General features: G+C 39.5%; 1 protein-coding gene across 1 annotated transcript in view; it reads left to right on the plus strand.

The window, feature by feature from the left end:
* dock5 (dedicator of cytokinesis 5) overlaps window positions 1–6,313 on the plus strand; it is a 144,510-nt gene extending 138,197 nt beyond the window's left edge. Inside the window, exons 51-53 of the mRNA XM_041233352.1 lie at window positions 937–1,087; window positions 1,728–1,849; window positions 3,379–6,313. Of these exons, the coding sequence (XP_041089286.1) occupies window positions 937–1,087; window positions 1,728–1,849; window positions 3,379–3,483 (378 nt within the window). The 3' untranslated portion in view covers window positions 3,484–6,313. The remainder of the gene's footprint in view (window positions 1–936; window positions 1,088–1,727; window positions 1,850–3,378) is intronic.
* Window positions 6,314–25,289: the final 18,976 nt, after the last annotated feature.

Here is a 25,289-nt window from a genome sequence, read left to right on the forward strand (position 1 = left end):
ATTCCTGTATCCCTAAGCAGAATATATTTAAAAAATACTTTAGAAATGCTGTGTTGAAAAAAAAAAAGCAAAAAAATTGATATGGTTTCTGAAGTAGTTCTGAAAAAAGGGCACCATTTCCAAAGTGCTACTGTAAAAAATTGATTTTTGGTGAATTTTTATAGGAAGAGAGTCAAGCCAAAAAATGCCTGGTCCTGAAAGGGTTAAAGAGATTGGCTAATGGTTGAGCAACAGTCTGTGCTGCTACCTTTCAGAAATATGGCTGCAATCTATCCAGGCAACTGATTTTTTATCATCAAGACACATTAATAGCTTAAGTACCTTATGTACTTTAATAATGCGAAATTAAAATGTAGCTGTTATCTTTTGCTGTCTTTGATCATCTAAATTAGAATCAATATCTGGTTGATCATTGACTTTAACAAAACCTAGCAACATCTCTACAACAGATTTATCAAATACCAAAATAGCCCTAATAAAATGCTTGGTAAAACAATCAGTGCTATTTTTACTCTGTGTATGTTTTTCAGTTTCCAGAATGCATTTTTGTTGATTTATTAAGTGTTTAAAATATTGAGCATAAAAACACAAAATATGTTTCAATATAGTCCGGTGCACAATACAACCACAGAACAGCCACAACACAGCCAGTGTCCTTGTTCTGCTGTCCTTTCTCTGCTGCCACTTACTCTGTAGACCTGTTTCATTCCTTAAAGATTGTATAGCTAATGAAGTAATTCCAGTTCTAATCACTATATTGGTCTTGCATGTGCAGCTTTGAAAGAAATGCATATTGGAGCAAACATGTATCTAGTAAAACATGTATCTAGTAAAACATGCATCTAGTAAAACATGTATCTAGTCTAGATGTTTTTACTGTCTAGGTCATTTCAACAGTAATAACAACTGATTGTAATTGTTATTTCCTATATGTAGACTCCCCCAGAGAGACCACAGCGCCCCAAGAGCCTGCAGTTTGGTGATCGGCGGGTGACCCTGTCCTTGTTTCAGGGATCTTCCTCCCAGCTGAACTTGTCGACCTCAGTGAGCCCTTCTCCAGGCACCCAATGCTCGCCCCGAAGCTCCAGTAAGTAACACTGCAGGGTCAAGGTGTTTAGATGTTTATTGTTAGGGGAGCTACAGGACAACTATGGCCCTATCAAGCAAACAGGCACAACCAGACTAATCCCAGGGCTTAAAGAGTTTGCTACAAAGGTAGGCTGAAAGAACTGTTTATTCTGGAACAAAGAAGAATTTTGGGTGACCTGGTTGGTCTTTGAAATTTTAAAAGGAGTTCATATAGTTAACCTGAAACAATACTTTGGACTTAGGACAGATGGAAGGAGAGTGGTGAGGTTATAGAATGGGCTGCCTAGTCATGTGGTTTAGGCAGAATCTCTTGGATACTTTAGACCCAACTTGACAAAGTTCTGAGATCAGTTAGCATTCATTTTCTTATGTTCTTATCTATGCAAGACAAGTTATGAGATAGTGCCAGTGAAGTAAGCAAAGGTATGGAAATATTGTTGCGAGGGAACTTTTAAACATGTCACTCTCTGTATTCCTTCCTGTTAAACAGGTCACTCTCTGTATTCCTTCCTGTTAAACAGGTCACTCTGTATTCCTTCCTGTTAAACAGGTCACTCTGTATTCCTTCCTGTTAAACAGGTCACTCTCTGTATTCCTTCCTGTTAAACAGGTCACTTTCTGTATTCCTTCCTGTTAAGGTTTCTCATCTCTACAGAGCGAGGGGGAGGTGAACTCTGACCTTCACAACACTCCGCCCCCAATGCCTCCTAAACACAAACCTCACGAGAACGGCAGCCAGAGGAACAGGAGCTCCACAGAGGTAAGGGTTAGGGCAGGGCTTCTCAAACCCGGTCTGCTGTGTCTACTGGTTTTCATTCCAACTGAGCTCTCAATCACTTAACTAAACCCATAATTCTACTGATAATTTGCTTACTCAGACCTGTTTAGTTGTTTTCAGCTTTAAACAGTTGCAGAGTTCAAGTTAAACAGTATAGCTAACTGTTTTTTTGTTTTTTGTCCCACTTTGTTTTTTTTTTTTTTTTTTTTTTTTTTTGTACTAATTGTTATATATATATATATATATATATATATATATAATAGACTGGACCTGTATATAGATTATATCTCTACAAACTAGATACACTATCTGAACATTTCAGCCTGTATTGTGATGTGAAAAGTCTTGTATCACCACAAACCTATTCTGCATATATGCAAGTACCTCCTTTCTGAATGGCTAGGCTAATGTATTCTTGTTGTTTCTTGTAAGATTCACTTTCTAACATTTTATACCATATTTCTTCAAGACGCACTTTTTAAACCAATTTCTTTTTCTCAAAAATGGCCTGCATCTTAAATTTGAGAAAAGTGGTGCATGTATTAGAATCGAGTACCCAAGAAAAGACAAACAAAAACGTTACTGCCTGATCTTGAGTCATCCATGACATACATAAGTGTCATTAGCATCCTAAAATTTGAAGAGGGCTTCTGAGTGGCGCATCCGGTAAAGGCAATCCGCATGGAGTGCGGGATGCGCCCTATAGCCTGGAGATTGACAGTTCGAGTCAAGTCTATTCTACTGCCAGGTGGAGAGGGCTTAGGTCGGCCAGGGTGTCCTCGGTTCGCCGCGCACCAGCTATCCCTGTAGACTGGCTGGGTGCCTGCGGGCCTGCCTGTAAGTTGCCAAGAGCTGCGTGGTCCTCCGACGCTGTAGCTCTGAGGTGGCAGGGCTGGCCTGCAGAGTGAAAAGAAGTGGACGGCTGAATGCACACATTTCTGAGGATGGTGTGTGTCCATCTTTGTCTCTCCCGAGTCAGAGCCATGGTGGCAGTGGTGAGTTGGGTTGAAATAAAAAAAAAAATGATAATTGGGCTTTCCAAAAAAAATTGCCAATTTCAAAAAAGAAAATAAAATTTGAAGAGAAGCTTTTACAATTTCAGAATTTCATTATTAGGCTCCGTTCTAACAAATAGTGCCAGCTTGGACAGATTGGAAATGCTGATCCCCTGTATTTTTAGACATGCCAAGCAATACCACAGGTCACTAAAAGGGAGAAAACAGGTGAAATCACGACTGGAAATGAGAACATCACGTCGTAACTAATGCTCTGCAAACTGCCTCCATACAAATTCGAAGGAATCTGGTATTCACTTTGTTACATGTTTCAGTCATCACATCCTGGTAAATTTTTAAACCTCATAAGTTTGTCAGGTACACCAGAGTGTAAACCCTTATTCTTTGCATCAGTCTTTTTAATGTAAGAATCAACTTTAAATGTTTTCAGTCTTCAGTATTATGTTTAGCATTATGTGACATGATCAACACTCTTTCTCTCTTTCTCTATCTCAGATTGTGCCCCCATTACCAGTTAAAGGGGACTCCAAACCTCCTCCTCCTCCACCCCCCAAAACCAGAAGATCCGTTGTCCCATCCCCTGATCATGCTCCACAGTGAGAGGGCTTCTGCATGGTAGCGCAGTGCAATTCTGGAGGGGAGAGGCGGGCTAGCTTGGGAGAGTATCTCTCCAACCCTCATGTCATGGGACTCCTCTTCTAGCAAGGCCCCCTACAGTAATGGGCAGGGCGTTGCCTGCTTTGCAGATGGCAGTTTAATAGCTTGTTTTGTGGGTTGTCTGAATCTTAACAGATGGCTAGATATATCTAATGTAGTTCATACAAGTGGGTGCCTCTTATGGAGTGTCATCTCGCGAATGCTGTTTTGTTTTTTGGTGTCATGACCTGTGTATTAGAGCCACACTTGCTAAAGTTGTATTTAAAGATGTGCTCCTAGTTTTGCAAGCAGACTGGCACTAATTATTGTTTCTTTGTTTTTTGGAGAAATTAAACCGAGATACACAGTAACAAATACACTTAAGATACTCATTAACAAATAAACGTGACAGCCTTTCTACAGAGGTGTGAGATGGAGTGCTGTAATCCGGAAATGAAGACAAACGTTTTAGCTGTTGCCTTACTCTTCGTTTTGTGAGTTAACTCCCATGAGAAAACATGGCCTGCAGGGTGCAATGTAGATACCACACTAGACAAGCTTTTCAGAGGAATTGATGGTTTGAAATGGAGTGCTGGTGGAGATTGTTTTGATTGTGTTTTCCCAGTGAAGGGAGTCTATCAGCATTTTGTTTGATCATTGATCAATTCTATATTACTGTTATATTGGAAGCCCTATGAGCCAGGTATTGTATTATACTGGATATCAGGCTGATGTGGATGCTCTCTGGTCATTGGGCAGCCACACCCTCTTACATTCTGCACCACACACCAGAATTATCTCAATCTGTTCCTCTTCGCTTCAAGACATTTCACACTGGAAAGAGGAGACAATCAATGTTGAAAATGATGCTTATGATACTGCCTTATGGGACTCCCTGTAAAATGTTTTTTTAAACATACAGCGCAAGATGACACTCCTTGAAAAATAAGAGACTCTCCACTGCTGTGTTAGGAATGGACGATATAAAGAGGAGTCATCCACACCTGAAAAATACCTTGTAAACTGCAATCTTACACAAAAGAAGGGTTATTCACCCACCTGGAACATGTGATAGCTAATGTCAGATTATTATGTTATAATATCATGATTTTAAATGCACAACACAGAATTAACTTCAATCTAATGTTTTTTTTTTTTTTCTTGTTAATGAAAATTGTTTAGCAATTTGATAATTCCACAGCAGCCACCCTACCAAATACTATTAACTTCCTCTCATGATTTACTGAGCCTACTGGGAGACATTGAACCCTGTGTTGCAGACTTCAAAACTACAGCGTCAAACACCATCACAAAATGCAAATCCTCTAAAAATCCTATCTGAGTAAATTTTTGCGTAAATAATGTTTTAAAAAGAGAAATATATTAAGATGATTAACAAAAAGTACTTCAAGAAGTGCAGTACAACTCTGAACACACTAAGACTGCGTGAGATGCAACACAGAGCCTTCCTGAGGGTCTGTTTTTATGAACTAATACTGAGTCAACCATCAGTAAGGTTTCATCTGCATAGAATTGTGTTTGATTAATAAAAACTTTCTTAAATAACCCTATTGGCCCTTATTTTTCCATTTCTCCTGCAGTCTTGATTTTTTTAATTTTACTAAGATTGGTGTTCACTTTTCATGTCCAGTACATCACAAAGATGTATATTCGTGTAATAGCCACCAAAGCAGTGATGTATTCACCCTGAAACTAAAATGAACAGCAATCAAAAGCAGTAACTGATCTTAACTGACATGCATATATTACCTCATGTATTTAAAAAAGGTGAGCAAAATGCACTGGAACTCAATAATAAATTATAAGAAAATGTGGGTTTTTTTGATGGTTAGGTTTAGCTGAAAGATGCATGTTAAGAGCAAGATGCACAAAATCGTAGTGGCTTTTTAACAGTGCTCTTACATGTCTGTCGTATTTATACTAGGTTGTGCCATGTTCTTAATAATGATTATTTTGCAGGTACAATTTGCTTGACATGTGTTTGGCATTTCAGACAGAATGGTGCATTCAGAACTCTCCTGTAATCCCGCCTCTGTTATATTCTGAGGTGTAACTGTTTCCGTGGTGACAAGGAGAGTTCTGTACTTGTGACAGGAAGCGGCTGTCTTTGTGGCTCGGTCAATACAGGAACAGACCCAAACATGGTTATGGAGTATGTCCTTTTTGGCTTCTTCCTAATGTATTTTCAGGAAAGCAGGGTGCTTTACTTGCTGTTTTTAAGGTAATCAAGCACACATTAAGACTTCTTTCATCTTGTTTGGGAACAAGAAGCAGCAGTTTTGAAAATCAAGGCTCACCCATTCTTAGCACACCATTTGCCCTTAATTGGATGATCTAATTTAATAGGAATGCGTGTTTCCTAGTATTGTAGATTCTACTACTTCGCTTGGTAGGCTATTCCATGTATTTATAACTCTCTGTGTAGAATGCTTGTTATCTTCTGTTCTTAACTTCCTTTAAGTTCCATTTAGCGGTACTTGTAATGTTTAAAATAATAATAGGGGCATTTGGTATTTTACTTTGTCTGTGTGGCTTTTTCTGGTTCACTACCAGATGGTAATGCCCTCGGGTGACTAGAGAAGGAGCACATCTAAGAAATGCTTCGAGTAGCCGCTCCAGGTATGAGGAACTTGGAAAACAGCAAGTGGAGAACTCTGCTTCCCTGACAGCAAGTCTAGCATGTCCTCTGCCTCTATGCAAAGGCTGGCACTTTTTTTTTTAATCAGGGGTGACTGTAAAATTTGTAATGAATAAAACTTTAATTATTTGCAAATATGTGTGTCCTCTTTTCCTTCACTATACTGATTTATAGTATGCACACTTTACCCCACAGCTTGCTCACAGTCATCCCCAAATATACATTAATTGATAGTAGTTCTTCAAGGACTCAAACACCATTATCATTTCATAGCTGGATTCATTTTTTCATCTAAATGGATTGTTGTCTTACAAAGGTCAGTTCCACTCATGAATGAGTCATTCTCTTGTCAGTCTCTCTTGACAGGTATATACCAAAGCTTTAACTTGGTTGGCTAAAGAAGCCCCTCCCACGACAGGAAGTTTATAAGAACATAAGAAAGCTTACAAACGAGAGGAGGCCATTCGGCCCATTTTGCTCGAGTAGCTTATCTCAGAATCTCGTCAAGTAGCTTCTTCAAGGATCCCAGGGTGTCAACATTATTACTGGGGAGTTGGTTCCAGAAGCTCACAATTCTCTTAAGAGGAAGTGCCCAAGCAGCCAACCCTCACAATTTATTTTCCTGAAAGGACCAGTTACATGACATTGTTCCTTTACCTTGCTTTATATGACATGTACATGGATTAGGGAGTGGTTAACATGTAGAAAACAGAAAGTACTGATTAGAGGAAAAACCTCAGAATGGAGTGTTGTGGCAGGCTGGTGAGTGGATAGAGGCCCAGAGACAGTCTGGAATTCAAAAAAATAACTTATTATAAACACAAAAATGAAAGGGCACAAGGGCCAAAACAAGGCAATTTAAACACAAAATAAACAAAATAAAGCAAAAATACACTCACAAAAATAAAGGTTTCCAGGCTGGGCAATGCCTTCACTGGATTCAAAACAGTCAAAAACCACAAACACCAAAACACCAACCTGCTTCCTCAGCTCCCTCCTCCTAAATGAGAAGCAGAGGCCTCCTTTTATGTCAGGTGGCTGGGCGCTGATTGATCGTTAATTAAACTAATCATCTAATCAACCCCAGTCACCTGAACACAATGAACCAAGGCAGGTAGGGGAATTTAACCCCATCCCTGCCAATTTCTAAAGAGCAGAGCTGTGCTCTGCCACAAGTGTGGTAACCAGTGGTGTACCACAGGGATCAGTATTAGGTCCTCTGCTATTCCTAATCTACATTAATGATTTAGATTCTGGTATAGTAAGCAAACTTATTAAATTTGCAGACGACACAAAAGTAGGAGGAGTGGCAAATACTGTTGTAGCAGCAAAGGTCATTCAAAATGATCTAGACAAGATTCAGAACTGGGCAGACACATGGCAAATGACATTTAATAGAGAAAAGTGTAAGGTACTGCACGCAGGAAATAAAAAGGTACATTATAAATTATCATATGGGCGATACTGAAATTGGAGAAGGAATCTATGAAAAAGACCTAGGAGTTTTTGTTGACTCAGAAGGAAGCTATAAAAAAGACTAACAAGATGCTCGGATACATTGTGAAAAGTGTTGAATTTAAATCAAGGGAAGTAATGTTAAAACTGTACAATGCACTAGTAAGACCTCATCTTGAATATTGTGTGCAGTTCTGGTCACCTCGCTATAAAAAAGATATTGCTGCTCTAGAAAGAGTGCAAAGAAGAGCGACCAGAATTATTAAGAACATAAGAACATAAGAAAGTTTACAAACGAGAGGAGGCCATTCGGCCCATCTTGCTCGTTTGGTTGTTAGTAGCTTATTGATCCCAAAATCTCATCAAGCAGCTTCTTGAAGGGCTTAAAATGCATGTCATATGCAGACAGGCTAAAAGAATTGAATCTGTTCAGTCTTGAACAAAGATGACTACGTGGCGACCTAATTCAAGCATTCAAAATTCTAAAAGGTATTGACAATGTCAACCCAAGGGACGTTTTCGACCTGAAAAAAGAAACAAGGACCAGGGGTCACAAATGGAGATTAGACAAAGGGGCATTCAGAACAGAAAATAGGAGGCACTTTTTTACACAGATAATTGTGAGGGTCTGGAATCAACTCCCCAGTAATGTTGTTGAAGCTGACACCCTGGGATCCTTCAAGAAGCTGCTTGATGAGAATTTGGGATCAATAAGCTACTAACAACCAAACGAGCAAGATGGGCCGAATGGCTTCCTCTCGTTTGTAAACTTTCTTATGTTCTTATATTTTCTGCCTTTGTGACATTCAGAAAAAATGTCTTTTTTGTTCTTGTGCTGTCTGCTTACTGCTTTAGCACCTTGGTAGTGTAATAATGCTTCCCTTTCAAGTACGAAATGTACCCATTACCGTATGGGTAATTACCTTCTAAAGACCCAAAACCTAAATAAGATATACCAAAGTTGCTTGCGGAGCCTGTGGTGCAGTCATGGCTCACCTCTGAGGACACAATAAGGACTGTGCCCACAGATCTCAGCACCATTTTTACTTTCAAGAGCTGACCTGACTGGAGAGTGCTTGTTGCTTCTATCTGCTATAGATTTTCACATTATTGTATTTTTACACAAAATATGTGATTATCACTGTTAGTTTCACTAATTACACGTTTGTGTGCACTATAGCCTGCTGTTTGTTAACGTCCCACTGTGGCCTTGTGCCCCACGTCCATGATTGCAGCAGGCCTGAAGGAAAAATGATGCAGAGGTCTGTGAGCACTGTCATTTTGTGCCCTCGCGGGTGGGTCATGACTGTGTCACAGGCTCTGCGAGCAGCTTTGATATTTTATTCCAGTTTCGGGTCTTTAGGAGGTAAATACCCACTCTGGTAATGGTTAAATTTCTATTTCAGGGAATCAGGGTTATGATAATAACCTAACGTTATTATCATAACCCTGGTTCCCTGAAATAGAAATGTGACCATTAACCTTCAAGGTCGCTGCTTCAATGATTGGAGCAGTCTTAAAGGAAAAGTGTCGCTGAGATCTGTGGGCTCAGTCCTTTTGTGCCCTTGGGGGCTCTGCGAGCAGCTTTGATATCTTATTCAGATTTCGGGTCTTTAAGAGGGAAATAACAATATGGTAATGGTTACATTTCTATCTCAGGAAATATGATAATTATGATAATAACCAAGCACTGTTATTTTCAGAAAGATAATAAAGCAAACCCTTTCTTTGTCTGGTTGGCCATGTGGTTTGCAGGTGAGGCAGGGCTACCTTGCCCGTTGCTTTACATCTATTTTTTTTTTTTCAAATGCTGTTTTTCCTTTGTCCACATCATCACTGTCATCTTTTTCGCAAAATAAAACCTTTCAAAGTTATTGTTTTCAAAACACCTTGATCATGCGTCAAACTCTCTTTACTTCCAGTGTACTTCCAGTTGACATGTTTTGTTTGCAATAATAGCAAGCAGTTGTACAGTAGTCTCAGCTAAGAGAACACCCCTCTGGAAGCAAGCACAGTGTTCTCTAAGACGAGGTTAGCCACCAGACACAATATGAATCAATCAATAAATAAATATGTATTACTTGTTATGACACACTTGCATCAACATATGCAATAAACGGAATAAAAGAAAAGCAATAGGCAAGTGTATGTTAATAAACTATAATAAAGTAAAAGAGAAAAATTAATAAACTGTCCAAACTAAATTAACACAGCACCCCTACACATCTTAAAAAATGCAGCAGCAATACACAAGACATGCCCATTATTGAACCGGTTTCAGGCACTGGGAGCCCTCCAAATCTTCCTCTTCTGCAGCAGTGTCTTGGGCCAATTTGTTTCTGCCCTGCATTGCCCAGAAAATATCTTGAGGTTTGCCAACAAGTTATATCTACATGCTATATCTTCTGTTAGCCAACAAGTTCTATGCTGCAGCGTCCCTCCTCGTCCGGTCTGTGGGGGGGGGGGTATAAGGGTTAGAGCAATCAGTTAACACTTATGGACGAGTTGGAGTCAGCTTCACCACCAAGAGGCCAGTATAGTGGAGCTTAGGCTTATTGAGAAACTCTCTTAGAGTCTGTTTCCCCTGTCGCTCAAGCTGCTGCCAAGGCTCAGACCCCATGAGACCTTTAGATTATCAACCCCCCCCCCCCTCACAGGAGCTTCTGCCACCTGTAGTGACTTTGGTATACATTTTATTTATATATAAATGAGTCTCTAGACGCACTGTTTAAGAACGGCCAAATGGTACTAACTGAAACATACCATAATAGTTCGGTGATAGCATGTAGAACTCGGATTCCCTTGACAACAATTGACATCCACACAACGTGTCAGAAATATAAAACATTTATTTATTTAAGTAAAAAAGGGGTACACAATCAATCTAATACCACAGAAAGGAAAGACTTGATTAGAGATATGCGTGAATAGTAATATGCAGTTCATTGATTCCATAGTCAAACGATTACAACGACCATAACATCATTAGCATACACGGTTAATATACTAATATTGAATATGTTTTATCACACAAAGTGTCTACTTTGCATTAATATTTTCAATACCCGTTTCTCGTTGTAATCGATCATGTCAATATGCACAAGAATTCAACTTCCCATTCCGAACAGAATCCAACATTCCAGTACCTGAGTACAAATGAGTTTTACCGTGTTAACTTAGTTTAGACGTGATGTACCAAACTAATAATATGTATCAACCTCAGTTGATAATATGTTCAAATGGGGCAATTATGAAATTCTCTGCATTCACGAGGAAACTCCTGAGTTGCACATTTCAAACAAACATAATACATTTCTTATACAATCTAAAACAGGAAGTTATATTCTAGTTATATCCACTTAAATTGATAGCATTTGGTTCAGTTACTTTCGAGTCATAAAGTATTTAATATTAGACATATTGAATACTTATCGATTTCCACATACAGATGTCAAATCTGTGTTGATGGACACTGCAGCGCTTGATCCGCAGTTCCAATGTAGACGGTACTTTGCTGTACACATTGTATTACACAGGCTCGTAAATACAAATATTTGTTCTTTTCAAATGGAGATCGGCTTGTTGATCTCCAAGGCTTGCAACATGATCTTTGTTGTTGGCAGTTTTCCAATTGGGAATGGTTCAGTTGATCAGTCGTAACTCAGTTCAGCTAATGGGTTACAATTGAAAAGTTGTATAGACTAAGTGTTTTTGTGGCGATTCTCTCGGAATCTTCCAAAAACATAATTGACTGCTTTGTTCAGTTCATTTACATAAGAACATAAGAAAGTTTACAAACGAGAGGAGGCAATTCGGCCCATCCCAGAATCTCATCAAGCAGCTTCTTGAAGGATCCCAGGGTGTCAGCTTCAACAACATTACTGGGGATTTGATTCCAGACCCTCACAATTCGTGTATTAACCTCAATCTAATGTTCAAGCACATATTAAGACTTCTTTAATCTAATGTTATTTCGTGCAGATACGTTGAAACAAAGACCCGCTTTCCGATTAATGCAGTATCCCGCTTACTAATCCAGCCTCTCGTAGGACAGATGGCAGGGCCCTTCCTCAGAAGATGATTCTAGCCATTATTCAGAACATTGGATCTTCCTTGCTGTGAACAGGATGGCTTTGCAGGGGTGACGGACCAGAAGAAGGACGAAGAACAACAAAAGTCTGGCGATGAATCTGTGACGCTACAGCGTCCAGAGTTTTATTGTAAATAATACTAACAAACAAAAAGATTTAAACAAAACACACAAAACAAAGGGCGTGTTGGCGAAACAAACAGACAGACAAAACAAATGCAGACGAACCCAACAAGTACCGTGCTGGAGCTTCCAGTACGAAATATCAATTGTTAATAGAATATCTCCTTCTCTCTCCCGTTCTCCACTCACGAACACAACCCCGAGTGAGTGAAAACAAGCAACATTTATGCAGCTGTACCAAGACTCGATTGCTAATCAATCATTCAATTGGCGACTCGGTACAACTGCACGTGAATTAATAAAAGTGCAATTCCCCGTGCTCACATATTATTTTACCTGCACGTGAAGTGCTGTGCAATCCTCATGCCTAAATACAAATATACATTTTAAACAATTGTGCTCGTAACCCATATTTATATCCCGTGTATAAACACCAACATTAACACACTACATACAAAATAAGAACATAAGAACATAAGAAAGTTTACAAACGAGAGGAGGCCATTTGACCCATCTTGCTCATTTGGTTGTTAGTAGCTTATTGATCCCAAAATCTCATCAAGCAGCTTCTTGAAGGATCCCAGGGTGTCAGCTTCAAAAACATTACTGGGGAGTTGATTCCAGACCCTCACAATTATCTGTGTAAAAAAGTGCCTCCTATTTACTGTTCTGAATGCCCCTTTGTCTAAACTCCATTTGTGACCCCTGGTCCTTGTTTCTTTTTTCAGGCTGAAAAAGTCCCTTGGGTCGACACTGTCAATACCTTTTAGAATTTTGAATGCTTGAATTAGGTCGCCACGTAGTCTTCTTTGTTCAAGACTGAACAGATTCAATTATTTTAGCCTGTCTGCATATGACATGCCTTTTAAGCCTGGAATAATTCTGGTCGCTCTTCTTTGCACTCTTTCTAGAGCAGCAATATCTTTTTTATAACGAGGTGACCAGAACTGAACACAATATTCAAGATGAGGTCTTACTAGTGCATTGTACAGTTTTAACATTACTTCCCTTGATTTAAATTCAACACTTTTCACAATGTATCCGAGCATCTTGTTAACCTTTTTTATAGCTTCCCCACATTGTCTAGATGAAGACATTTCTGAGTCAACAAAAACTCCTAGGTCTTTTTCATAGATTCCTTCTCCAATTTCAGTATCTCCCATATGATATTTATAATGTACATTTTTATTTCCTGCGTGCAGTACCTTACACTTTTCTCTATTAAATGTCATTTGCCATGTGTCTGCCCAGTTCTGAATCTTGTCTAGATCATTTTGAATGACCTTTGCTGCTGCAACAGTGTTTGCCACTCCTCCTACTTTTGTGTCGTCTGCAAATTTAACAAGTTTGCTTACTATACCAGAATCTAAATCATTAATGTAGATTAGGAATACCAGAGGACCTAATACTGATCCCTGTGGTACACCGCTGGTTACCACACTCCATTCTGAGGTTTTTCCTCTAATCAGTACTTTCTGTTTTCTACATGTTAACCACTCCCTAATCCATGTACATGTGTTTCCTTGAATCCCAACTGCGTTCAGTTTGAGAATTAATCTTTTGTGCGGGACTTTGTCAAAAGCTTTCTGGAAATCTAAATAAACCATGTCATATGCTTTGCAATTATCCATTATCGATGTTGCATCCTCAAAAAAATCAAGCAAGTTAGTTAGACACGATCTCCCTTTCCTAAAACCATGTTGACTGTCTCCCAGGACCCTGTTACCATATAGGTAATTTTCCATTTTGGATCTTATTATAGTTTCCATAAGTTTGCATATAATAGAAGTCAGGCTTACTGGTCTGTAGTTACCTGGTTCAGTTTTGTTTCCCTTTTTGTGGATCGGTATTACGTTTGCAATTTTCCAGTCTGTTGGTACCACCCCTGTGTCAAGAGACTGTTGCATGATCTTGGTTAGCGGTTTGTAAATTACTTCTTTCATTTCTTTGAGTACTACTGGGAGGATCTCATCCGGCCCAGGGGATTTGTTTATTTTAAGAGCTCCTAGTCCCTTTAACACTTCTGCCTCAGTTATGCTAAAGTTATTTAAAACTGGATAGGAACTGGATGACATGTGGGGCATGTTGTCAGTATCTTCCTTTGTAAAAACTTGTGAAAAGTAATCATTTAATATATTTGCTATTTTTTTTTTCTTCATCTACGATTTTGCCATTTGTATCTCTTAAACATTTAATCTCCTCTTTGAATGTTCTCTTGCTGTTGTAATATTGGAAAAACATTTTGGAATTGGTTTTAGCTCCCTTAGCAATGTTCATTTCTATTTCTCTCTTGGCCTTTCTAACTTCCTTTTTGACTTGCGTTTGCAGTTCTGTGTACTCTTTCTGCGTACTTTCTTTTTGGTCCTTTTTTAATGCTCTGTAAAGTGCCTTTTTTCGCTGAATATTTTTTTTAATTGATCTATTAAACCATTTTGGCAATTTTAGTTTTACATTTAGATTTGTCTACTTTAGGGATGTAATTGTTTTGCGCCTCTAGTACTACATTTTTGAAGAACAACCATCCTTCTTCTGTGGGTGTTTTCTCTATTTTACTCCAATCTACTTCTGTTAGTCTCTGTTTCATACCTTCATAGTTTGCTTTTCTAAAATTGTAAACCTTAGCTTTAGTCATTACTTTTGGGGATTTAAAAAACACTTCAAATGAGACCATGTTGTGGTCTGAGTTTGCCAGTGGTTCTCTGACCTCTGTTTTAGTTATTCTGTCTTCGTTATTTGAAAAGACTAAATCAAGGCATGCCTCCCCTCTAGTCGGTGCCTTGACAAATTGTGTTAGGAAGCAGTCATTTGTCATTTCCACCATTTCTATTTCATCCTTCGTGCTACCCACCGGGTTTTCCCATTTTATTTGGGGGAAGTTGAAATCCCCCATTAGTATGGCTTCTCCTTTGCTACACGCATTTGTAATGTCATTGTATAACAGATTATTTTGCTCACCGTCTGAATCTGGCGGTCTATATCATGCTCCTATTATTATGCCCTTTGAATTTTTGTCCGTTATTCTGACCCATATTGATTCGGTTTTATTTTCTTTGTCCAGGTTTAACACCTGGGCTTCAAGACTGTTTCTTATGTATAGCGCTACCCCTCCTCCTCTTCTGTCCTGCCTGTCTTTCCTATACAGTGTATACCCACAAATATTATATTCGTCCCCATCACTCTCAGACAACGACGTTTCTGTAACACCTATCACATCATAGTTACCTGTTAGTGCAGTAGCTTCAAGTTCTAGAATTTTGTTTCTGATACTTCTAGCATTTAGATAAATACATTTAATTGTTGTCTTACCTGAGTTGTTGTTCTTGTTTTGATGCGGTCTCCATTCTGTTTTTTTGTTGATTTCTTCCCCCTTCCTTTCTAGTTTAAATGCTTCTGAACCTGCTCGAGGATCTTTTCTCCGAGTAGACTGGTTCCCTTGTTATTTAAATGCAGTCCATCCCGTCTATACAGATAGTCCTCGTTGTAGAATGTGGTCCAATGATCAAGATAGGTGAAGCCTTCCCGTGTGCACCACGTCTTCAGCCATGCGTTTTGATTAATTATTTCCAGCTGTCCATATGGTCCTTTGCAAGGTGCCGGTAGTATACCAGAAAATACCACAGTTTTGGTTTTCTCTTTTAATTTCCTTCCTAGCTCTCTGAATTTGTTTTGCAGGGATTTTGGTCTGTCTCTTCCAATGTTGTTTGTACCGATGTGGACGACTACTACCGGGTCGTCTCCTATTCATTGTAGGAGCCTGATAAACATAAAGGGGCGGAACACTCCACTACACTTGTCTTCTGTGAATTCGAATGCTCCCATGACTCTGCAACTTTGTTTACAGCAGCACACTGCAGCAGCTCGCCATTCACATTTCGAAAGTCAGCGGGTTTTGTGATTCTCTCTTCAACCCTGTGATTGGCTAGTCTGGTTATTTTGGGCAGTGCCTGAGTCCATGTGAAGTGTCTTTCATTGGTTGTTCTCATACCAATGCGTCCCCTTGTCCTCCATTGGTCCGCTATTTCACGCCCTGTTGGCTGGATTTACGACAAGGACTGTTTCTCGTCTTAGTGTCAAGGTACTCAGAACTGTCTGGAAGAACACTACTGGCGCCAAAATTACTCATTCAGTGACAGGTAGAGATAAAACACTTGTACTGCAGTTAGCTTACGACTCTAAAAACATTCTTTGTCAGTGGGTGAGTTTGTAACCAGACCAAGAAGACACAGAGAATGGTTTAAGATCCCCACTGTATATTCCAATTATGTTACTTTCATGCACAGAATGATATGATGACCCCCCCTCTGACGCTACACACCTCATGTCATTTCCATCAGTGGCAGGCTGTCTCCACAGACAGCTGCGTCCTTATTATTGTGATTAGGGGTGTGGCAAAGTGGTTGATTGTGTGCAGGTGCAGGTGATTAAAAAACAGACAGACAATTGTAATCCAGGTGAAAAGGTTTGTTTTATTTATTTTTAAGTCCAGTGCCTGATGGCAAAACAAACATTAAATAATAATGGAGGTGAGTAATACAGGGGCATGTATTTTTCAGTTTATAATCCCTGTGTTGCCCCACAAATAATAATCCTGTTTTATTATACTCCCACTGTGGCAGGCTGGCGAGTAGATAGAGGCCCAGAGACAGACTGCAGTTCAAAAAAATAACTATTTTATTATAAATAAACACAAAATGAAAGGGCACAAGGGCCAAAATAAAGGGATTTAAACGCAAATAAAGCAAGACAAAAAGCTAAAATAACAATTTCCAGGCTGGGCAATGCCTTCACTGGATTCAAACTTTCAAACATACAAACAAAACACCAACCTGCTTCCTGAGCTCCCTCCTCCCAAATGAGAAGCAGAGGCCTCCTTTTATGTCAGGTGGCTGGGCGCTGATTGATCGTTAATTAAGTTAATCATTTAATCAACTAATCAACCCCAGCCACCTGAACATAATAAACCCAGGCAGGTAGGGGAAATTAACCCCATCTCTGCCAATTTAAAGGGCAGAGCTTTGCTCTGCCACACCCACACAAAACACAAAACACATACACAAGTCTGTTAGTGTGTGAATTAGTGCTAGTGGTACAAATACAGTTTTATTTGTGACAGAGGTGCAGTGTTGTCCGGTTTCGTGCTGGCCCCTGGTGACAGCTCCGGAACTGTGTTAACTATCTGGTAACGTACAAGACAAGATGAGGCAATTATAAACAATCAAAAACACTCTCCCACCAGACCCCAGCCTTTTGTGGTCCTTCTCTCTTTATTCGTTTTCCTTGGACGGAAAATAGGAGAAAACATTTCGTTTTGAAAAGGAAACACATCACCAATTCGTTCCCTTTTCTTTTTTTCTGCCATATGCACGTATGTAGCTGAGACTGCCATCATTTGTTTTAATTATTTGAATTTTGGCTAGTCTCAGCCCAGAATAACTGGTCCTAAGTATATAAGTATACTTAGGATCAGTTTTATCGGTCCTAAGTATACTTTTAGTGTGGGGTATGCCTTTGTGTCTCCATGGATACAGGAGATGGCCACCTGACCTCGTGGCCGCCACGACACACCGCCCAAGAGAGCTAATCTAATTAAGGTTTGCTCACACCCTATGTCCACTAATGTGTGGGTTTTCACATTTCCTAAAACCACATAAATCATACAAGGTCCCTCCCGATCACTTTTCTCCATGCTTACCCATCTCAGGTGCCTAATTACATGCAGTCATGTCACACTCCATGGCAGCGGGGCATGACCTGGCCAGATGTCCCTGTTGGTTGCACCTAAAACAAGTTGGGGGGACAGAGGAGGCATTGGTTAGATATCTGTCCCGTTGCTGGTATGGCAACAGGGCAGGGGCAGCACCTCTACCCCAGCTGGGGGCAAACCTTGGTCTTCATGGAGGGGAGGCAAGGGGGCCCATTGGCGTTGGCGGTTTCAGAGGTCTGGGTCTGGGGCTGATGGTGGTGGTGGTGGTGGCAGAGGAGAGAGAGGAGGGGCTCAGCTGCTCCAAAGGACAGGAACCAACAGTATCCCTGTCTGGGTGGAGACTAGGGAGTCCTCATAATCCTCAACCAGTTTCACAGCGTCTTCCAGGGTGTGGGGGTTGTGGCACCGTATCCAGGCTTAGGTATCAGCGCCGACCACATGGCAGAATTTCTCCACAACCACTGCTTCCTCCATTTGCAGGTTGGTTTTATTCTCGGGGGTCAGCCTATATACCATGTAGTCACACAACCGCTCTGCAACCACCCTGGGGCGTGTCTCCGGGGATCTTCTGTACTCCCTGAACCGTACCCGCTGAGTCCCAGCCGTAAGGTCGAGGTGACTGAATTGGCCAGCTTGCCCAGGTCGTAACTGGCGGCGTTGAGATCGCTCATAGCCTGGTAGGCTGCCTGAGCCTCCCCGATCAGGCAGGGTCCCAGCTGGCTCGCCCAGAGCTCTCACGGCCATGGGTCATCCTCCGCCAACATCTTGCTCACCCAAGTCTTCGGTGCCAACATTGTTGATGTTCCTGTAGGAGCTGGTGCTGTGGAAAATGCCAGCCCTACCTGTTCAATAAGCGCAGTGTAACACTCCTCCCTCTTTCTCTCCTCTGCTGTCCAGCATCTCCAGCAGCTCTGCCACTGCGTTGTGGTCCATGATCCCTCTCTAACACCACATGTGACAAAGTGGCTGAGTGGGATCAGGTGCAGGAGTGATGCAGTGTGGCAATTAAACAGACAGAGCCTTGTAATCCAATTTGGAACAGTGAACTTTATTTTTATTCCAGGTCTGATAACACCGTGTAACAATTTTTTTTTTTTTTTTTTTTTGTTCCTGGGTAGTAAGTGTTATTTCCTAATTGCTTATGCCTCAAAAGTATAGAAAATAGCTATTATTCCCCACAAACTTTGCTTTTGTGACCAGGACAGTGATATTTCAAAATATCACTATTTCCAATGAGAAAACGGGCAAATGTGTGTCTTTTCGTTCACATAAAGTCAGAAAAAAACAACATATGTATCCAAATTAACATGTATTTATACTAAAGTAATACAAAAATGACTACAAAAGATTTAGAAGAAGTGAGTAGTTTTTCGAGATTTATGTTTGTGTAGCCTTTCCCAAATCTTGCATAGTGATACCAATGAGTACTGGAAAGATTGTGAACAGCATTTTTGACCTGAACACATCGGATCCCAAATGAAAAAGTTAGACAATTCGATTGCGTATCTGGGTATCCATCGGAACATCTTGCTAGACTGGACTGGATATGATGTACACAAATATGATGTGCGGTGAAGTTAGGATTCGTTTGTAGTTATGTTTTTAAACCTGCCATTGGTTCCTGACTCCAGTAATCTCTACTGGGTCCTAATGCCCCCATGTATGGTCTCTACTAAATAAGACTTATTTACTTTAAATCAGATTTAATTATTTTAACTAATTAGGTTATCACACCATTATCACTTAGTAGTTAAATCAATTATCCTATCTTTAATTTTAACCTCAAGCACATTATATTATTTAATTTATTTGTTTACCCTCTAGTTAGTTTTATGTTCTCCTTTCACCTTTTGATCTTTTCCTAACCAACCCTTCATCTATATATATATATATATATATATATATATATATATATATATATATAGATATATATATATCTCAAATTAAGCTTGTAAATGAGACTTCAGTTTGTTTAAACAATAAATATTTATTCAAACAACATAACAAAGCAAACAATAATAGCATTTGAGTAACTAGTCAATGCAACTTCAATAGAATGAGCTATAAGAGATTCACTCAAAATCACTTGGCTTAAAACTGCAGGTTGCATGCAATTACAGCAAGGACTCTTAATTAAGTTGTGGCTCTTAAAAGGCAATGCTCCACTCCTGAAATATCTGAGTCTGTATGTAAGATATTCTCCACTACAGCTATGGCCAAAAGAAAAACTACATGAACATCATTTAGATCTTTTATTTAACATCATGTAATCAAACAAACTACAAAATTATATCGCAAAAGTCTACTGGAAGCTATAATCGTAGTACAATATTTCATGTTAGATTTTGAAATATCAAATGTTTTAATTTGTCAGTCTTTTGTTAAGCCAAGAAAGTTTGTGAACCCCAATGATAATTATGGAAATTCCTTAGTTTTACCATGATAGCCTTATTTCCTTAAATATCCAATAGGGTTTATATTAACCAATTCCATGTCTTTTGAAACAAAATGATGTATGATTTAGACAAACAATGAGTAATTAAGATTCAGGGTTTGTGAAAAAGTAAGTGAACCCCTGGTTTTATCAGCTCAATTAAGGGGATAATTAGAATCAGGTGTTTAAATAATTAGGCAGATCTTCAGGGGTGAGTTTGGGAGGCCAAACTCTATATAAAGATCAGAAACTTTGTGAGTTTGGTCTTCACCATACAGGTGTGTGGAAACACGTCATGCCACGATCAAAAGAAATCTCTGAGAACCTCAGAAAAACAGTTATTGATGCTCATCAGTCTAGAAAGGGTAACAAAACCATTTCTAAGGATTTGGGGCTCCACCAATGAACTGTCAGACAGATACTACGTAAAATGTGTAAAAAGTAATACAAAAATGACTACAAAAGATTTAGAAGTGAGTAGTTGTTCAAGATTTATGACTAAACTGTATTTACAAAAACTCTCGAAAACCTACTCACTTCTAAATCTTTTGTAGTCATTTTTGTATTACTTTAGTATAAATGCATGTTAATGTGGATTCATATGTTGTTTTTTTCTGACTTTATGTGAACGAAAAGACACACATTTACCCATTTTCCCATTGGAAATAGTGGTATTTTGAAATATCACTGTCCTGGTCACAAAAGCAAAGTTTGTGGGGAATAATAGCCATTTTCTGTACTTTTGAGGCTTAAGCAATTAGGAAATAACACTTACTACCCAGGAACAAAAAAAAAAAAAAAGTTACACAGTGTTATTTCTAGAACAACTTTTAAAGAACCATTCATATGGTAAGTTATTTGCTATTTAATCACATACAAGCACAGATTTTTTAGTGTGTCCAATTATTATTTTCCTCCCAATTTTGAATGCCCAATCACGTTTCCTCTCACCGCAGCAATTCCCCACATGGCTCAGGAGACCTGAAGGTTCAGTGGGCATCCTCCGATCTCACGACCAAGCCAGCTTCCTTTTTCACCCAGGAACTCGACAGCGGATATGACCTCTAGAGGCCAAAGGGTCATCCTTGCAGATGTCTGCCTTTGAGCTCACTGGGCGCCTGGCCAGCAGGGTTTGCTGTAGCATGATGAGGAGAAACAGTCCCTCCCAGTTTTCTCTCCATAACCCAAGGAATTAAACATGTCAGTGCTACTCTATTTATTTAGTTATTTTTATAGTTATTTTTTAATGCATTCATACAGCACTTTTTATATAAAAGTATTGTAAAGCACTGTACAGTACAGTACATAGCAGAAAAAAAGAACAAACCACAGTACATTTGTATAGCATGTCACACAAAAAACTTCAACAATCAGACCATTTAAATAACAGATTTAAGCAACAGTATACACAAAATAGTACAAAAGCAACAATTTTAAAGTTACATTAAAACCCACTAAGATAAGAAAGCCATATAGATCAGGATCAAAATGTAATTTAGTTCATTTCAGTTATTCTTAATCTTATTTTATTTATTACTGATTTGTTGGGATATCTTTATTTAGTCTCACTGTTTTCTTAATTTCTATGAATTTTCCTTATTACTTATTTTGTTTGAAATCTTAATTTTCCTAAATATCTTTTCTATTTACTATTTTCCCATTAGCCTTCCAGGATCTTTAAAGGAACATAAGGAGCATTTTGTTGGAAGAGCAGTCAGTGTCTCTAAATTTCTACTCTTAAAGTAATTATTTATATTACTTATCTGTCTGTGTTGTTAAAATAAGACAGTTATGATATATACTATTTATTTATAATGAATAATGTGCCACTGCTGCATTTTTACGATGACATGGATATGGAAAACAATCATAATAAAAATTTGTTTTGTCAAAATCACAAGATAAATTATCTCAACACATTTCTATTTTTTTGCCACTGTTGTTAATGAGCCACGGTAGATTTTTCATTTAGTTTAAATTTGTTGGACAGGGTTTTTGAAAATGAAAGACCTGAGTTTCTCCCAGAAGACTTTCTGAGCTGTCGTTTCTCCTCCTGGCCAGTCGAGGCAGGATTTCTTACACATTTCCCTGCGGAGCTTCTGGTGCTGTGACAGCCTTTCAACAGGGATCTTCTCCAAGAATACGAAAACCAAGACATCTCTGTTCTCTGAGAAGAGCTGCATGTGAGCCAGGCTCATTTCCAGCTTGCACCACTCACTCTTCAGGAAGTTCATGGATATCACGCAGATGGTCCTCCTGCTTCTCTGAATGCTGCTCTCCACGTTGTCCAGGATGTTGCCTCCCAGGTCCCAATCTCTGTCTGACACACACAGCTTCACATTCGGAAGACCGGCGTTGTCCTCTAGGTTGGGAATCAAATCGTGGACTACCCATTCAAAATCACTCTCACAGTAGGCAACAAAAGCATCATACTTAAACCTAGGGTTGTTCTCCCAGACTTCTGTATCTTTCCTCTTGGACAACAGCAGGTACCACTGATAGTAGATCTTCCAGCGATACACATAAAGCAGGACAACCACAATCGACAAGATAGTCATTCCGAGGATGACTATGAGAACATACCATACATATTCAGGTATGCATATGGGATTAAAATCCTGCAAATGCTTGCCACGAAGCTCTACAGGGGCAAAGCATATGAAATCCTCTGCATTGGTTGTGTTTCCCAGGGACTTCACCCAGGAAGAAGCCCAGGCCAGGCTGCAGTTGCATGTGAAATAGTTCCTGCTGAGGTTCACGTACACAGTAGATGGGAAGAGTCTGAAGATGCCTTCAGGCAGAGTTTGGAGACGGTTGAGACTGAGGTCAATGTGGAACAACTTCCCATTGTATTTGAACAGCTCTGCTGGGAGGGTCTGCAGCATGTTTCTCCTTAAATTAAGAACCTGAAGGTTGGTCAGGGAATCCAGGACACCAGATGGCATCTGGTCCAGTGAACACTCCTCAAGGGTCAAGGACTCAATAGCATGCAGTTTCATCAAAGCATTTGGGTGCACGGTTTTTATTGAGGACTCTTTCACCAGAAGCTCTTTCAGGTCCTGCAGAGCAGAAAATGCAGAGTCGTCTATCAGGTTTATGGATGAGTAAAATATCTCCAAGGTATTCAGGGGGCACTGGCCAATGTCTTCAAACATGGGCTTCCTCATTGCCTCAAAATCTATTCTGTACAGACCCAAAGTATCCAGCTGGCTATTTCTTAGATCAAAAAATATAGTCTTCATGTCTTGTGTTTGGATTTTGCCAATCCTTAGAGACTTCAGCTTATAAAGTGGGTAGAAGGCCTGGGATCCCACCATTAGCACAGAGTGGTGCTGCTGAAGAGACAGGTGCTCCAGAGTGTGCATGTAAGTGAATGTGTTCCCTTCTACTTCGTGCAGCCAACCGTAGGACAGATCCAGGGAAACGATGCTCTTAAACCCCGAAAATGTCCAGGTGTTTATTTTCAATATATGGTTTCCCATCAGCATCATGTTCTTCGTCTCTGAAGGGATGGCATTCGGCACCTGTAAGACAGAATGTGAAACTTTTTCCTCCAGAGAAGATATATTCTCTGTGACGAATGAAGCTGTTTCCAAATTAACCTGCTTATTAAATGGATGATTTATACCATCTACATTTTCTCAGTTTTATTTCTTCCTCTTTTAACTGCAGAAGAAACCATGCTTGTTTGGAAACTGGAGTACACAAACAAGCATGGATTTTAACCAGTAGATTTGACATCAAGTCCCAGCAGCTAGATCCCTTACATTGTTATCTGAGAAGCTGAAGGTATATAGGCAAGTGCGAGAAACAGTTAAAAACAGAGAGCTGCAGCTTGAACTATGGATTCTGTTGTGATGCAATACGAAAACACACTGCTTGCATGCAGCTTTTATATATAAACAGATTTATACAGATTGTATATATAGAGCTGGCATGAAGTTGTTTTTCTTGGAGTATGTCCACATCTCTTTTTATTTAAAAATCTAATGCTCAATTATTTTACTCCCAATTTACTCCCCAGATGTCCAATTACATTCCCTCACTGCAGCAATTTCCACAAGAGCTCAGGAGGACTTTCACCTACAAACTTGAGAGCAGATGTCAGTAAGCTATCTGCCTGTGGAGAACAAAGACAAGCCCTGCATGTGTCTGCTTGAGCTGAACGGCCAATAGAGGGCTGCTGTAGCATGGTGAGGAGAAACATCCCCTGCTGATTTGGCCTCTCAGACCCGCAAGAGCACCAGAGCCAGTGCAACACTCCATTTTGAATCCCCAGCAAAGACAGCACACTTCACATAGCCAGGGCGAACCTGAACATCCCTGACTCTATGACGCACCCTGCACACAGCACAACTGTGCCTTTACCAGGTGAGCCCTCTATCCACAGATATCCTTTGGATGATCTAGTTAACACAGAATGCTGAAATGTTTGTACTGGCACAGAACAAGCCATTTGGATAAAAATAAAGATTTGAATAAAAAATATTTTTCACTAATGAAGTGCATATGTACTGTGTATGGTTATTAACTATGCTGTGTGTTTCAAACTGCAGCTCATTCATTCAGCATTGTATTATTTGCTAATCCAAACACCAGAAGTTCAAACTGACCAATAATCCAAACCATGCTATCATAATGAAATACATCACAGTAGCTGCTTTAGAAACCAAAGTCCAATATTATGTAGGGATAAACAATGGTAAGTGTTGATTTGAATGCTGTTATGCATTATTTTCTTAGCAAGTTGTTTATGCCACACAACATTTATTTGATAATGAGATTCAATTGATTGTTAATTTGGTAATCGGATTCTGTTCTTGCTCTTTTGTTACACTTAGGTCCAATAGTTAAAGTTTGTCTGTCATGTTGTGGGAATGGTGTCATGAGTTCCTCGAGTTTGTACATAATAGATTCTGTACTCCAGACAAATCATAGCAGGGTTCTTCCAAATGGTTCAGATTTGCGAGGATCTGTTTTTTCATTTGCTGCTCTACATTATATGGATAATTAATTGTACCCCAGAGCTGGATGCTACAGTGTGTATCCAGACTACCAAACAGCCCCATCTCAGTAGTCTTTAGAAAGATCTTACCTTATTAAGCCTGGCATCTTCACAGTTGATTGTCTTACTATTTTGGAAGTAAAAGCAGATGCCTTCACGGTTTTCAGTTGCGTTTAAACCAATGCAGTCAAAGAAATTGTCATTATCTGGACAGAGTGTCTCGTTGATGTAATAAATTACAGTATCATTGAGGCTTGGAGGGGAGTCAGTCATTTGAAAAGCAGGGCTCGTTCGAAACAC

The sequence above is a fragment of the Polyodon spathula genome, chromosome 31, assembly GCF_017654505.1.
Source record: "Polyodon spathula isolate WHYD16114869_AA chromosome 31, ASM1765450v1, whole genome shotgun sequence".
Classification (NCBI taxonomy): domain Eukaryota; kingdom Metazoa; phylum Chordata; class Actinopteri; order Acipenseriformes; family Polyodontidae; genus Polyodon; species Polyodon spathula.